Source organism: Pelodiscus sinensis, chromosome 29, assembly GCF_052426305.1.
Source record: "Pelodiscus sinensis isolate ZL-2025 chromosome 29, ASM5242630v1, whole genome shotgun sequence".
Lineage (NCBI taxonomy): Eukaryota > Metazoa > Chordata > Testudines > Trionychidae > Pelodiscus > Pelodiscus sinensis.
The window spans coordinates 9,468,772-9,484,049 of record NC_143080.1 but is presented as its reverse complement, the minus strand read 5'-3'; the positions used below and the strand labels follow the sequence as shown (position 1 = coordinate 9,484,049).

At 43.9% G+C, this 15,278-nt stretch overlaps 1 protein-coding gene across 3 annotated transcripts in view; it reads left to right on the top strand.

Annotated features, from left to right (window-relative positions):
* Window positions 1-4,326: 4,326 nt before the first annotated feature.
* The window catches only part of MAP3K3 (mitogen-activated protein kinase kinase kinase 3), a 61,884-nt gene continuing 50,932 nt past the window's right edge, over window positions 4,327-15,278 (top strand). For 2 of the 3 annotated variants that reach the window (XM_089774061.1, XM_089774060.1), the window contains exon 1: window positions 4,328-4,651. In XM_089774061.1, coding sequence (XP_089630187.1) covers window positions 4,648-4,651 — 4 coding nt within the window. In that variant the 5' untranslated portion in view covers window positions 4,328-4,647. Of the gene's footprint in view, window positions 4,652-15,278 lie in introns of all 3 variants that reach the window. The other variant, XM_089774059.1, reaches the window with a different exon arrangement.

Below are 15,278 nucleotides of genomic sequence, written 5' to 3'. Positions count from 1 at the left end.
AGGGGTGGGGAACCTTTTGGGGGCCAGAGGCCACCAACCGCAGAGAGATCAGTCCTGGGGGCTGCACAAAAGTGCTAAGCGTACACACACACACACACGTTGTTGTGTTGGGGTGTTTTTTGCATTCATTTTTATTTTGAATTTTAATGTGATGTCTGAATTTGCTTTTTGCAGGGCAGGAGGGGGGGAATTCCCCCTCCTTCAGGTCCTGCATGCCTCCTTAACTGTTAGAGGCATTGCTGGCAGTGTATGGCTCCAGTCTGCCAGATGCTGTTCCCTGATGCAGCCAGCCTATTCAGGGAAGGGTGGGGGAGAGAAGCTGGCCTTGCTGTGGCCTCCCCTTCCTCCCGAAGGGTGTCCCATGCAGGGAGGGATTTGGGGGCTTCCCTTCCCTCCCACTCTGGGAATGGATTCCCCCACCTTCCCTCTCCTGTCCTCTGGTCCTGCATGCCTCCTTACCAGCAAAAGGAGTTTTGTTGGCAGCCTCTGCAGCTGCTGGAGGCTGGAAAGCAGCTGCAGACTCTTTTTTTTGCTGCTGCCTCCCAAAATGCTGTAGGGCTGCACCACATGGAGCTTCTCCCTCCCACCAGGTCTCCTGCGCACGCCTCTCCCACTGCAGGAGAGGAACCAGAAGTATCCAACTGAGCTTCAGGGCAGGCTGGGGGAAGTTTTTAAAGTGGCCTCCAGGACCTCCCCGAGGTGTTTGACAGCCACTGGACCCTCCCCCCCCCCCTTCCCTCCACCATTCCCTGAGGGCTGGATGAAATTGTTTGGCGTGCCGGATCCGGCCTGTGGGCCGGAAGTTCCCCACCTCAGCTTTATGGTTCTAAAGAAAGGAGTTACCTCTGAAGACACTTAAGATACTCAACAAGTACTTTGTTCCATTAATCAAGGTTGAGAGGAAAATACTGACAATGACCTTTTTGTTTCTATTTGTCATAATGTCAGTCTGAAATGTTTTACCTCTAGAGAATCATGGAATACTAGAACTGGAAGGAACCTCAAGAGTCCCAGTCCCAAAACTGACCCCTGTGGAACCCCACTTTGTTCCAGCATGACACTGAACCATTAATAACTACTATCTGAGAGTGGTTATCCAGCCAGTTATGCACCCACCTATGTATTTCTCTAGTCTATTGATAAGGTCATGCCAGACTATCAAAAGCTTTACTAACGTCTAGGTATATCATGTCCACAGCTTCTCCCCTAACCACAGAACTTGTTATCCTGTCCAAGAAAACTATCAGACTGGATTTTTTACATTCCCAAAGTGCTGGTTCCAGAAGCTACACTTCACTGTTCTCCAGAGAAACCTTTCCCAACTGCCTTCCCCTCATTGCTGTCTCCACTATCTCTGGTGGAGTGTCATGTCAACAATTAGTTAGCATATCAGAGTGTAGCAAGTCAGCCATTTCCCGCTTACAACAAGCACATTTGTCCTCAGACTTTTTAACTCATTCTGACTTTTGCCTTGTATAGCTTCATGCTCTGGCTATGAGAGATCCAGCAAAGCCCGGACAAATGACTGTCCTTAGAGGACTAGCTTGTGCGTCCAGACATGCAGCGAGAAAAGTGTTTGTCACCTTGATCACCTTTCCCATTCCTTGTCAGCCTCACATGTATATTTCAGTGTGCCTGTTTGCACACCTGGCTTCAGCACCCAGCTCCCTCCCCTGCCTTTGCTTTCCATTAGGGTTGTAAACTCCTGTTTAACAGGCTAACTGATTAAAGGAGAGGGTGGGCAGGGGCCATCACTCCACCCTGGCTGGAGCACCGCCCCTCCCTGCCCACCGCTGGGCTAGAGTGCCATTCCACATCCCACCCCTCCACCATACGATGTGGCATTGGTTTTTGAGTTGTGTGTGTCTGAAACAGGTAATGCCATTTTTGACAGTCCCATCCTCTTCCCTCACCTATCACTGATGAGGGGGGTGCTCCCACAGCCAGGGTGCGGCAGATGCTGGGATTCACCTGGGATATTCCTAGGGAGTTCATGGCCTATTTGATCCTTCCCAAATAGGAGGGTACAGCTCCTAATTCTTTAAATAAAAAGGCTTAGCGTACCCTCTGCTGGGCTGATGGATCCAAGCTAATTAGAGATGGTCCTTCTTTTGGAGCTGTTGTAGTAGGCTTGTCTTCTGGGAGTAAGCAGTAGAAGAGCTATTGAAAACTATATTTAATCTAGCTAAATAGAAGTCTGGGGTTTTTTCAATTTGGACATGGTGACAATCAGTGGGATTTTGAAGAGATTGGGAGCGCCCTCAAAATAATTAGGAAAAGCAGCCAGCGTTGTCCAATATCCTCTGGCAAATGTTCCCAAGAAGAAACTTGGGTGGTGATTAAAGGACTGTACTAGCAATTGAGATACCAGTGTTGGTGCTCAGAAGAGGGCACGTACTATGGAATAGAAGTAGGAAGATGTCACTTCGGTATGCAGTGTCAGCGAGACCTCTACTGGAATATGGTGTCCGGTTCTGGTGTCTTGTTGGGCAGAGGCCTGTCTGGACTCTCGAGCGGTCCAAGGTAACAAATCCAGTTCTGACTTATATAAAATGTAGACAAAGATACAAAAGGAGAACAGATTGGATTAGTCCAAACAAGTAAAGATCCATGTGCAGCTAAAAGACTATGCTAAGACAGTGTCTGGAAAACAAGAGGAGAACAGAACTGGAAATTAATGGGCCATAGTTGGTGTATTGGCAAGTAAGTCTAACTAATGAACAAAATAATGAGGGGATGGGCTGTTCTGGTCAACAATGCCTTTTGGGGTCCTTCAAAGAGAGAGTTCAGCTGTGGGAGAAGAGAGCAAAATGTCTGAGGATGTGGACTGGAAGAAGCAAGGTTGGAGTGGTTCTTCAAGCCCCAGCTCTTGGAGTCACGAGAATCTTAGTCTTTATTTTTTATATTAAGTAAGTTTCTGGTGGTGTGGGAGAATGCTGGAAGCGTGGGGGAAATCCCATCCCATTCTAAAGTACAAAAGCTTCAGAGGGGTAGCCAAGTTAGTCTGTAACAGGAAAAACTTAAAAAACAACAAATAGTCTTTGAAGTGCTACTAGACTAACAAATCATGTAGATGGTATCATGAGCTTTCGTGGGGAAAAACCCATTTCTCCGGTCATCTGAAGAAGTGGGCTGTGCCCACAAAAGCTCATGATACAATCTACATGTTTTGTTAGTCTATAAAGTGCTGCCAGACCGTTTGTTGTTGTTGTTTTTCTGTTACAGACTAACTCGGCTATCCCCTGAAGCTCCTCTATATGTTTTGTTAGTCTTTAAAGTGCTACTAGACTGGTATTTTTTAAGTATAGTTAATCTCTAGATTTTTAAGCAACACCCACAACAATTGGAAGCTGTTTTTGAAAGCATGGACCCAGCAATCCTGTAACAGAGGGAGCAGTTCTGGTAGCCCAATCCCAAAGAAGATCTATTAGAATTGGGAAAAGTATAGAAAAGTATAACTGTTGAGGGAGCAGTTTGCAGATGCCCCACAATGTATAGAGGTTAGCTGAAGAATCTAGCCCAAGGAGGTGCTAACGTGACCCTATATCCTGATTTTATATTCTTCCTCCCCTCCCAAATTTTCATGCTGGCTATCTGGCCACGCTGGTCGGTGCATGAGCTGCAGCAAGGCAGCTGATGTGCAAGGACTACAGCAGCCATGTAATGAATACTGCAAGGAGCAGAATCCCTCTTTGCCCCCACTGCTTCAGTTATGTTTAACTAAACCTGTAGTGTCCAACCACTTCTGAAGCGGTAGCACTACAGTGGCTACTGCGATAGCCAGCTGGCCACCCTCACCCAGCCAAATTGCTGCTAGGGCAAGTGTGTTGGACACTATGGAACTAAAGTGACCTGTGCCACATTGTTCCCAGTGCAAAGCTAGGCAAATCCACAAGGCAGAGCAAGTCCAGGTCCTTGCTTACTTTTTATAGATACACACAAACACTGCCCCTCCTCCGCCAACCTCAGCATAGATCCCTCCGCCAAGCAGCCCAGCTCCAGAGTGTAGGGGGCGGGTCCCAGGGCCTAGCCATCCATCACTATGATCGGCACGCTGTAGGGGCGGGGGCTAGTTGATCCCGCCCCGTGACGCCACAGGGGTGGGGCCATCAGTCTGATTGGCGGGGGGCGGTACAGAACCTCGTCTCCTGTGATTGGCATGGAACAGTTCGCCCTCCCCCCTGCCCCGCGGCTGGGAAGGAGGGGGCGAAGCGGGCTCCAGTCGCCGCCTGTGATTGGTCGGCGGCAACGTCGGGTGGGTGGCTCGGAGCCCTGTGATTGGCAGAGCAGCGCAGGGCCGGCCCCAGTGATTGGCAGGCGGCGGCGGCGGCGGCGCCGGCGGGTGCGTGCGTGCGCGGCGGCGGCGGCCGCTGAGCCGTTTGTTTTGCTGAGGGGTCCGCGCGCCCCGCGGAGGCGGCGGAGGGGCAGCGAGCCGGGCTCCTTCTCGCCATCCCGGTGCCGCCGGGGGGAGGGGCGGCTGCGAGGAGACGTCGTCTGCGGCCTGGGAATGCGGCGGCGGCGGCGGCTCTGAGCCCGCCCCCCTCCCCTGCGCCATGGAGCCGCGGCCGTGACAGCCTGGGGCCGGAGACAGCGCGCCGGAGCCGCACACTCCCCTCCCGCCGCGGAGCGGGCCCGGCCGCCGCCGAGATGGGTAGGAGTCCGGCGGGGCGGCCGTTGGCTCGAGTGAGGGGGGGGGCGCTGCGCGCGCGCTCGGGCCCCGCTGTGAGGGGGGGGGCTGGCAGCTCCGGGGTTCGACTGAGAGCCCCTCCCCCCCGCAGGTTGGGCTCCTCCCCGCTGAGGGGGCCACGCGCAGCCTGGGGTGCGGTAGCGGCTGGGGCCCGCTGCACGGGGGGGGGGGGGGGGAGTTGGGAGCGGGGCTTGGCCCCCGCGCGCCTAGGGCAGGCTCGCGTGATCCGCCGGGCGTGTAGCTCGAACAGCGGGCTGGTGGGCACAGCCTGGTCTCAAGCCCCCCCCCCACCCTGGTGTGCAGAGCGCCCCCCCACACACACACACACACACAGAGCGAGTGTTTATTCCCGATCGGTTAGCGCACGATTGCTATACGGAATCAGACAGACCCTGACGGAAGGTGCAAAAACCCTGCCGTGCTGTTATGTAACAGGCTCTTATCTCCTGTGAAAGTTAACACAAAATACATCTCTAGTGTCATGAGCTTTCCTTGGCAAAACCCACTTCCTCAGATGAGCCGGTGAAAGTTCACAATACTATACGTGTATTTGTATTTAGTCTCTAAGGTGCCACTGGGCTACTGTTGTTTTTTTAGGTTACAGACTAACAGGGCTGCCCTTGAAACAAAAAACAGGACTGTGTAGCACTTTAAAGACTAACAAGATGGTTTAATAGGTGGCTCATCACCTAGTAAACCATCTTCATAGTCTTTAAAGTTCTACACAGTCCTGTTTTTTGTTTCAGCTGCACCAGACTAACACAGCTACATTTCTACCCTTCTGAGACTTTGATAGGTGATGTCAGGTAGTAGTTGGCTTATGCCCTTAAACATGAATTTGTATCCCTTATAGTTTTCTTTTTCCTTGTCTTCTGTAACAATGAATGTAATCATAAGAGATTTCTAGGGATAACTTTTCTTTAAATTCTACCAACTGCTTTGTTTTGTGGCAGAGTTCCATTAGTTAATTAGGTGTTGTTTGGAGAAGTGTTTGCTCATTTTCATACATGTTTACTTTAATTTTTGCATTATAAAAAACTAAATAATAGCATTCCTGATATTATTTACTGTATATCTTTGTCACATCCCCTTTTAATCTCATCCTGATTCTAAATCCTGCTTGAAAACCATTCTTGAGCATGGTTAGAAGTAATATTTCTTGCTGCAGTGTCTGTGGGCCTATGTTTTGAACAAGTTATGGTGGTTCTGTTACTGCCCAGTAGTACTTGACAATTAGTGATATTTGAGGAATGTAAACATTTTGTAAATTTTTTTAAAAACCAATATTGATTTTTTGATTGGTAATGTAAAATACTTATAGTAAAAACTTGATCAAGAGATTGGAGGCTTTTTCAGTAGCATAAAAATAATAGGGAGACATTTTCAGATTCTGATTAAAGTCAGGCACGTCTGAAAGGTGAATGAGCATGCACAGCTCCTCTGACTTTGATTGAGATGGTGGAAACGTATCACCTCTGAGAATCAGGCCATGGATTTTGAAATACGGATTTAGGTGCATCACTGTTGACATCCAAATGTGAAAATTCCGGCCATAGCACTGATTGTAGCTTGGAATTCTATCAGAATCCTCAGTCCCAGGGTGAAGCAAGCTTCCATTCAGTCATCATTTGTTTTTCTTAATTTGGACAATAAACATTTTTAGACAAATAATGGAGCTGAATAACTGATGTTGCTTCTACAGGCTGTAGTAATTAAATCTGATCTATTTGAGTTAATGTTTTAGGAAGGCATGGACTATAGAAGGAAGCACCTTACAACGTTTTCTTGGTTTACCTAGTTTCTTGTTTAGTCTGTTGTAAACCAGGAGAAGAATTTAATTTATGTAAGCCAGAATTTATTACACTTAGCCATGTTTGTATGCTGGTGAAGACTACTATATACCTAAATGCAACATTGTCTAGTTGCACTGTTTTAAAAGTTGCAACTTGGTTTTTTTTTCTGACGTTTATCTTGTTTTAAAACTCTGCTATTACTCTCCTTGCATATAATTTGTTAAAATATAAATCCATGCAGCATCACTACCAAGGCTTAAAATGATGTATAGAATTTGGTTTAATATTCTTGTAAATTCAGATGCTCATGCTTTTAACTCCATGACTAGGTCATGATTATTTTCACTGTATTTCTAATCTGGAGTTTTCTCTATAGTAACAGACCTGAAGGTCTTTAAACACACAATACTTGAGAGTGAAAGTTTCCCTCCCACTAAAATGCTTACTTATCACACTCATATAGCTAATATTTGTGTTTGCATTCAGGAGTTGCAGAAAGAAAAGGGGTGATTTCACAGGTTGTTAAACTCTCCACCTTTGGATAATTGTTCTTAAATTATGAGCAGAGCACTGATTATGAGGCAGCCATGATTATTGAAATGTCTTTGAGGATAGAAAATAAAATTAGATAATTGATTCAAATAATGGAGGGCATTTTCAGTATGATAGACATCAGGGGACGACATTGATGGATTTTTGGATAGTCTAGGTTATACTGTATTATTCGTTACACTGTTTCATCTAGCTCTGTACATTTCTTCATAAATTGCTCTAAAAGACCTAAAGTTAATATAATGAAAAGTTAAAGGGATATTAGGTTTGCATTTTGAGGTTACTCCATTAATGCTGCTGAAGCACATTAAAGTTGATTCTCTTGCACTTTATAGGAGGTTACAACTAAGCATTAATTTCTGTACAGAGCTATTCAGCACCATTAGAGAAGCTGATCCTGCTTTTGTTAAAGAGAAACATGTGCGTATATTTGAGAAGCAGTGGGGAGAGCTGTGTTGAGACTGAATGGCTTGTGCTAGACCTAGACTGAAATGCTCATTGCAGGCCCAGCTGCAGTTGAGTCTTTCCCTCAATCTGCTTTTTTCCTGCCTGTGTCATTTCCTTCCCTTGGCTCACACGCTTACCCGTAAGCAGAGCTTTTAGGCTTTGCTGCATTGACAGTCACTGTTGCATTATGGGGGAGGGGGAAGAAATAAGTCTACAACCAGTTTTTAATTCTTAACAGTTTTTCTGTACTTTAAAGTTAAGTAGAGGAGCTCTGGCTTTTGACATTTCTAATTTGAGACATTGGCAAATGTGGAGACATAAGCTTCTAAAAGTAAGATAAACGAATTAGCATAGAATGTCTCTAATGTAAGACATTGTACTGTTTAGTAGTAATTGTATTACAATAGTGCCCAGAAGTCTGACTCAGGGATTGAGGTCAGTCATGCTAGATGCTTACAGACATGTAGTTAAAAACAGCTCCTGAATGTTATGCAGTTTTATATCATTAATAATTTACTTTTACAAAATATCATAGGCTACACTGACCAGTGTGCACTGAATGGCAGTAAATTATACTTGTCCAATTATCAAAATACATCCTAAAGCTTTTTTATTTTAGAGCCTGAAATTCATTGATTGCTATGGATTTCCCAGTCACTGGGTCAAACTGACTAGATGCCTCTGTCTTAAAAGGTGTGCATCTTTCTTACAAGTAAATAGCAGACACTACTGTCACCATCCCTCCCATTCTCATACCATGCAAACTGGTTTACAGAGGTTTACAGGCTTCCTGTTTTTAACCAACGTGCAGATGCTTCTATGCTCTGTTTGTTGATCTTTGATTTTTTTTTAAAAAACGATTTCAATCCCTGCCATAGCAAATTTGCTGACTTGGTTTATTACACAAGTCTGAGTGAATTTTAACTGAAATAAATGTTTTACACAAGGAATAACTTTCCCTGTAAGTAGCAATTCCTCTTTATCAATGTTATAACATTCTGGAGTGTAGTTTTTAAAACATGAAAAGCATTTCCTGGACAACATCTTTCCTGCACAAAAGCAGAACTGTGTTTCCCAGACCTACTGGAGACCTAGAAAAACAGAGTCTCTGTGTTCTTCAGAAGTTGCGTAGATTTCATTTGTAATAACTTCTGCATTGTGACATAAAACAGATAGTACTGCAAATACTTGATTTTTTTTCAAAGTAAGGCTATGAAATCCTGAGCATATTAACATACCTGTTGGTATACATAAAAGAAACAAAGCCTTTCAAATTTGTATTTCCATGACCATACAGATCTTATCTGAAGCTACACTTTCATATAAAATGAGTTTGAATATCAAATATTTGATTTTGTTTGCTGTAAAAATGTGGAATGGTATCTAATCTTCATTTTCCACTTTACTAAAATGAACTTATAACATGACTTTTTTTTAGCACTAGGGATTATTCAGCCAATCAAAATTGCCTGTTTAGCTGACTGTTCCTAGCATTGTCACTATTTAACTTGGGGTTATGTGTCTGTGAAGGATATAAAAATAAATAGTCAGTAGTTAAAATGGCAGAACAGTGTTGTATTTGAACTTAAAAGGAGCTCTGTGTTCTTGACCTGTTTCAAAATTGCATGATTGGACTTGAAAGTGTCAGGATATTAAATAGATCACATTTTAAATTGCTGTTATAAAGGCAATGGACACATGCAAGACTTTGAAATTTCCTTCTGCAGCCTAGTACTATAATATACTTTAAAAAGACAATTTGAAATATAAACCTTTTTAATGGCAGTGTTTATGGTTGAAAGCATGATACCCATAGTCAGTGTTTATATAACTATTACTGTGCATGTACACACAGCAAATTTTGATACTAGATATTAATATTTGTATCCCTATGGTCCACCAGAATGTACCCTAGCCACCTCGGTGCTGCTGACTGTACTTTCAAGTAGTATCCCAGTTCCATAAGTTTTCTTGTAGTTTTACACTTTCATCTCTTCGTTGGGGTATGAAATGCCAATACTAACAAGAGTAAAGAGATTGCAGTTAATTTTACTGTTTCTCTTACACAATCAAAGTGCTGTCAGATGCAAAATGTAAACAAACATGATGACAGAAATCTTTATTTTTCAGCATGGAAGAAAGGAGACCCACTTAGGCAGCAGGCAGCCATCATGGCTTAATTACTTTTGAGTACTTGATTCTCAATTTTAAGGTAGATTAATTTTTTAAATTTTTTCACGGAATATAAGGTTTCAGTTTTAGGCAATATTAAGAAATACCTAAGGCAGTGGTGGGCAACCTATGGGCCAAGGGCTTCATGTGGCCTATCAGGGTTCTGTGTGTGGCCCACAAGACATTTTATTTCCTGTTGCCCATGTGCAGGGTTGCCGAATTCCACTGGTTTCTGTCCATGTAGTTTTGTTCTTGCTGATATTACTAAAGTGACATGCACGTACACCAAGGACAAGTGAATTGAGGTGCTTATGGATTGCGGACAACAACCCCTCAAATTCTAATGCACAAGCTCAGTTAGCAAAACAACCAAGACAGTCTCCCAGGACAGGGTAAAGACAATTTTGCGGCTCACTGAGATGGAGAGCTACTTGTGCAGCCTACTGACTATCTTAGCTTGCCCATCGCTGACCTAGGGCTAGATTACATGGTGGCAGCTAGGGATGTTAGATATTGAATAATTGAGTAACCACGTGAATTCTTATTAGTTACCCTACTATTCTATAGTCCCCGGGGTGGGGCTGGTGGACAGTGCACTTTGGCCCCACTCCCAAGGAGTCCCCTGCCACCCCGCTCTGCTGCCTCTGTATCAGAGGCAGCAACATGGGGTGCCAGGCAGGAGCTGGTCCATGAGGGGAGCCAGTTTAAAAACCAGCTCCCTTAGCAGAGCTGTTGCCCTCTTCTGCTGTCTCTGATACAGAAGCAGCAGTGTGGGGTGGCAGCAGCTCTGTATGGGGTAGGGGTTCGAGCCGGGCTGCATGCCCACCTAGCTCCTAATACACTGCCGTAGCAGAGGTAGATCCCAGATCTGACACAAGCCAGGACTGAGTCAGGCTGCTGGCCAGCCTGCTAAAACGTTTACTGGCGGTGAGTGGGGGAAAATGCATATAGTAAAAGCTTATAGGTTGATACTATAGACTAATTGGTAAATTAACTACACTATTACAGCCCTAGTGGCACCTGGAGTAATGCACTTTGGGGGGGGGGGGGACCATAAGAGCATCTATAGTCAGACCAATGGTTTATCTAGACCAGTATCTTGTCATCCAACTGTGTCTGGTGCCAGATGCTTCAGAAGGAGTAAAGAGAACAGTAGTTTGAGTGCTCCATTACCTGTTATCCAGTCTGAGTTTCTGGCTGATGGATGTTTAGGGATACCCAGGTCACGAGGTTGTGTTCTTGACCATCTTTGCTAATAGCCATTGATAGACTTATCCTCCATAGACTTATCTAATTCTCTTTTGAACCCAGTTATACTTTTGTCCTTCTTTGTCAACTGGCAGTGAGCTCCTGAGGTTGACTATACATCTTGTGACATACTACTTATAGGTTTTTTTTAAATCTGTTGCCTATTATTTTCATTTGCTGATATCTGGATCTCATGTTTATGAAGGGGTAAATTCTTTCCTATTTGCTTTCTATATGTCATTCATGATTTTATAGACGTATATTATATTATATTCTCCCTCTCCACCCCTGCTTAACAATGTCTTTTCTAAGCTGAACAGTCCTGGTCTTTTAAATCTCTTCTCCATACCCCTAATCATTTTTGTTGCTCCCTCTATACTTTTTCTAATTCTAATATATCTTGTTTGGGATTGGGCTATCAGAACTGGATGTAGTGTTCAGCGTGTAGGTGTACAATGGATTTTATATAGTGGCATTGTGATATTTTCGGTCTTATCTGTTTTTCCTAGTGATTCCTAACATTCTGTTAGCTTTTTTTGACATTGGCTTAACTATTTTTGTTGAAGTCTGTAGAAGCTTTACCAGTAACTAGGGATGTGCATGGTTAACTGTTTACAGTGTAATAGCTAACTGTTATTCAGGAACAGCCTTCCCTCCCCCAGCATATGCGAGGCTGCCAGCTCCCAGTCTGCACAGGCTGGAAACCAGCAGCCCCTGCCCACTGTACGAGGGCTGCTCCAGCCTGACTCTGGCAGGTACAGGGGCCAATCCAGCCTACTGGGCTGCGACAGCCCCTGCCCACTCCCATTTAATCAGTTAACTGGTTAAACCTAATGTTTAACTGGTTAACTATTTAAATGGGATTTTACATCCTACCAGTAACATTAATTAGAGCAGAATTAAGTCAGTGCTAAGTACTTTTGGAAATCCTACAAAAGTTTCCATAGCAGGAACTGTAGTCTGTACAGAGCTTAGCACAGTAACACTGACCCTGACTGGAGCTTTTGGCTGCTGCACTATTACAAATAATACATACAATTCCTTCTTTTGCTTTGAACTTGTAATGATTTGTTGCATTCTTTTGAAAAGTCTAATATATTCACCCCTCCACAAATGCCACTTTTGGGTGTAATAATATAAGTTTGTTTTGTTATTAGTAAGTCAGTTAGTGACCTAGTCTCTTTATAAAAAGTAGCTTAAATTCACGAATAAATATTTTTTATCAAGTGCGTAAGATGAAATATGAGGAATAAATGTGCACCATTTGATGAAGCAGAGTGGTTTCTTACAAGATGTGTGTATATGTAAGAAACATCTGTACTGTAATATTGACAGTCTCATGTTCCCATTGATTCTAAGTCTCTATAATCATTACCTATGTAAATCAATATCCTACAGCAATAACATGCAGCTAGAGTGGATACAAATGACTTGGGCTTTGTTAAAATTGTTCAGAAATTAGCCTCTGAGACAGCTGTAGATTCTAGTTTAACCACATGATAAACTTAAAACTCTAAATGCATTGAGAGAGGATGGGAAATTACATATCAAGGTCTGCACATCTAAGTAATTCTGATCTCAGGTATATGACTGATCTTAAAACAGTACAGCCTAAAACTGGATAGTAAAACTTGATTACCTTGTCTGTTCTGCTAGTATTTCTTACAATGCTTCCAAATACAAAACCTACATTAATAGGTTTCCCTTCACCCAAGTCTCTCTCCCTCATCACCTCATCAGTCTTCTGCTCAAGATCATCAAATTTCTGCAAGATTCTCAGAGGATATTACAGAATTTTCAGTTTGTCCAAAGTAGAGTTTATCTTTGGCTCAGTTTTTGAGAGCAGGTTACACTTCTACTAGAGGAGATTTAACTGGATAGAGTGTCTACTAAAGAAACAAAAACCTGGAGTGAAAAACTAACAAGTTCTCATGAGCTTGACATATGGCAGTCCAAGAATATAGTACAGGAATAGCCAATCTTACTGACCTCCTGAGCAGCATACAATAATCTTCAGAAGTTTGAGATACTCAAGACACGTGCAACCTGCCCTGCAGATTGGTGCCTGCTATGGCACAGGAATAGTCCTGAAACCCCACAGCGCAGACGCCCCAACCTCTATCACCTCTACTGCAGGGCAGAAGCCCTGAGTTTCCCCCACCCAGTCTAGTGGGTGAACGATGTGAGGCGTAGGGGGCTATGTGAGTCACACTTTAACTGTAAAAACCACATGTGGCTCCTCAGCCAGTTTGGCCACATCTGATATAGTATGTGCCAATAACAGTAGGGATGTTAAATAGCGGTTAATTAACTAATTGAGTAGTTGACTACTCGATTAGTCAGTAAGGGGGGGCACTCACTACAGCCACTGTGGCTCTTCATTTTAAATGCAGTAAGAGCTGCTGGACTCTTACTACATTTAAAGTGCAGAGTCCCAGTGGTGTTAGCTCCTGGGACTGAGCAGTCCTGGCTCATGCTAGCTCCAAGACTGCTGTGGCTCTGCCATCTCTCCTCTTCCCCCGCATTACAGAGATGGTGCTGGGGGGAACCAGCTTTTAAGTTGGCTACCCCCAGTGCCCACTCCTGCGTCCCCCTTCCCTCCCTTGCTGCCTCTGATACAAGGTTAGTGGAGGAAAGGGAGAAGTGAGTAGTCATAAGAACATAAGAATGGCCGTACTGTGTCAGACCAATGGTCCATCTAGCCCAGTAGCCTGTCTGCCGACAGTGGTCAGCACCAGGTGCCCCAGAGGGGGTGGACCAAAGACAATGATCAAGCAATTTGTCTCCTGCCATCCTTCTCCAGCCTCTGACAAACAGAGGCCAGGGACACTATTTCTATCCTCTGGCTAGTAGCTTTTTATGGACCTAACCTCCATGAAATTATCTAGCTTCTCTTTAAACTCTGTTATAGTCCTAGCCTTCACAGCCTCCTCTGGCAAGGAGTTCCACAGGTTGACTACGTACTATGTGAAGAATAACTTTCTTTTATTAGTTTTAAACCTGCTACCCATTAATTTCATTTGGTGTCCTCTAGTTCTTCTATTATGGGAACTGATAAATAACTTTTCTTTATTCATCCTCTCCACACCACTCGTGATTTTATATACCTCTATCATATCCCCCCTTGTCTCCTCTTTTCTAACTGAAAAGTCCCAGTCGCTTTAACCTCTCCTCATATGGGACCCGTTCCAAACCCCTAATCATTTTAGTTGCCCTTTTCGGAACCCTTTCTAAGGCCAAAATATCTTTTTTGAGGTGAGGAGACCACATTTGTACACAGTATTCAAGATGTGGGCGTACCATAGTTTTACACAGGGGCAGTAAGATATTCTGTGTCTTATTTTCTATCCCTTTCTTAATAATTCCTAGCATCCTATTTGCCTTTTTGACCGCCACTGCACGCTGTTTGGAAGTTTTCAGAGAACTATCCACGATAACTCCAAGATCTCTTTCCTGATTTGTCATAGCCAAATTAGCCCCCATCGTACTGTGTGTATAGTTGGGGTTATTTTTTCCAACGTGCATTACTTTACACTTATCCACATTAAATTTCATTTGCCATTTTGTTGCCCAATCACTCAGTTTGGTGAAATCTTTTTGAAGTTCTTCACAGTCTGCTTCTGACTATCTTAAACAGTTTAGTATCATCCGCAAACTTTACCACCTCACTGCTTACCCCTTTCTCCAGATCATTTATGAATAAGTTGAACAGGATTGGTCCCAGGACTGACCTTTAGGGGACACCACTAGTTACCCCTCTCCATTCTGAAAATTTACCATTTATTCCTACCCTTTGTTTCCTGTCTTTTAACCAGTTCTCAATCCATGAAAGGACCTTCTCTCTTATCCCATGACAATATAATTTACACAAGAGCCTTTGGTGAGGAACCTTGTCAAAGGCTTTCTGAAAATCTAAGTATACTATATCATAGAATACTAGGACTGGAAGGGACCTTGAGAGGTCATCGAGTCCAGTCCCCTGCCCTCATGGCACGACCAAATACTGTCTAGACCATCCCTGATAGACATTTATCTAACCTACTCTTAAATATCTCCACAGATGGAGATTCCACAACCTCCCTGGGCAATTTATTCCAGTGTTTGACTACCCTGACAGTTAGGAACTTTTTCTAATGTCCAACCTAAGCCTCCCTTGCTGCAGTTTAAGCCCATTGCTTCTTGTTCTATCCAAGTTTTCTCCCTCGTCCTTATGACACCCTTTTAGATATCTGAAAACTATCATGTCCTCCCTCAGTCTTCTCTTTTCCAAACTAAACTAACCCAATTCCTTCAGCCTTCCCTCATAGGTCATGTTCTCTAGACCTTTAATCATTCTTGTTGCTCTTCTCTGGGCCCTCTCCAATTTCTCCACATCTTTC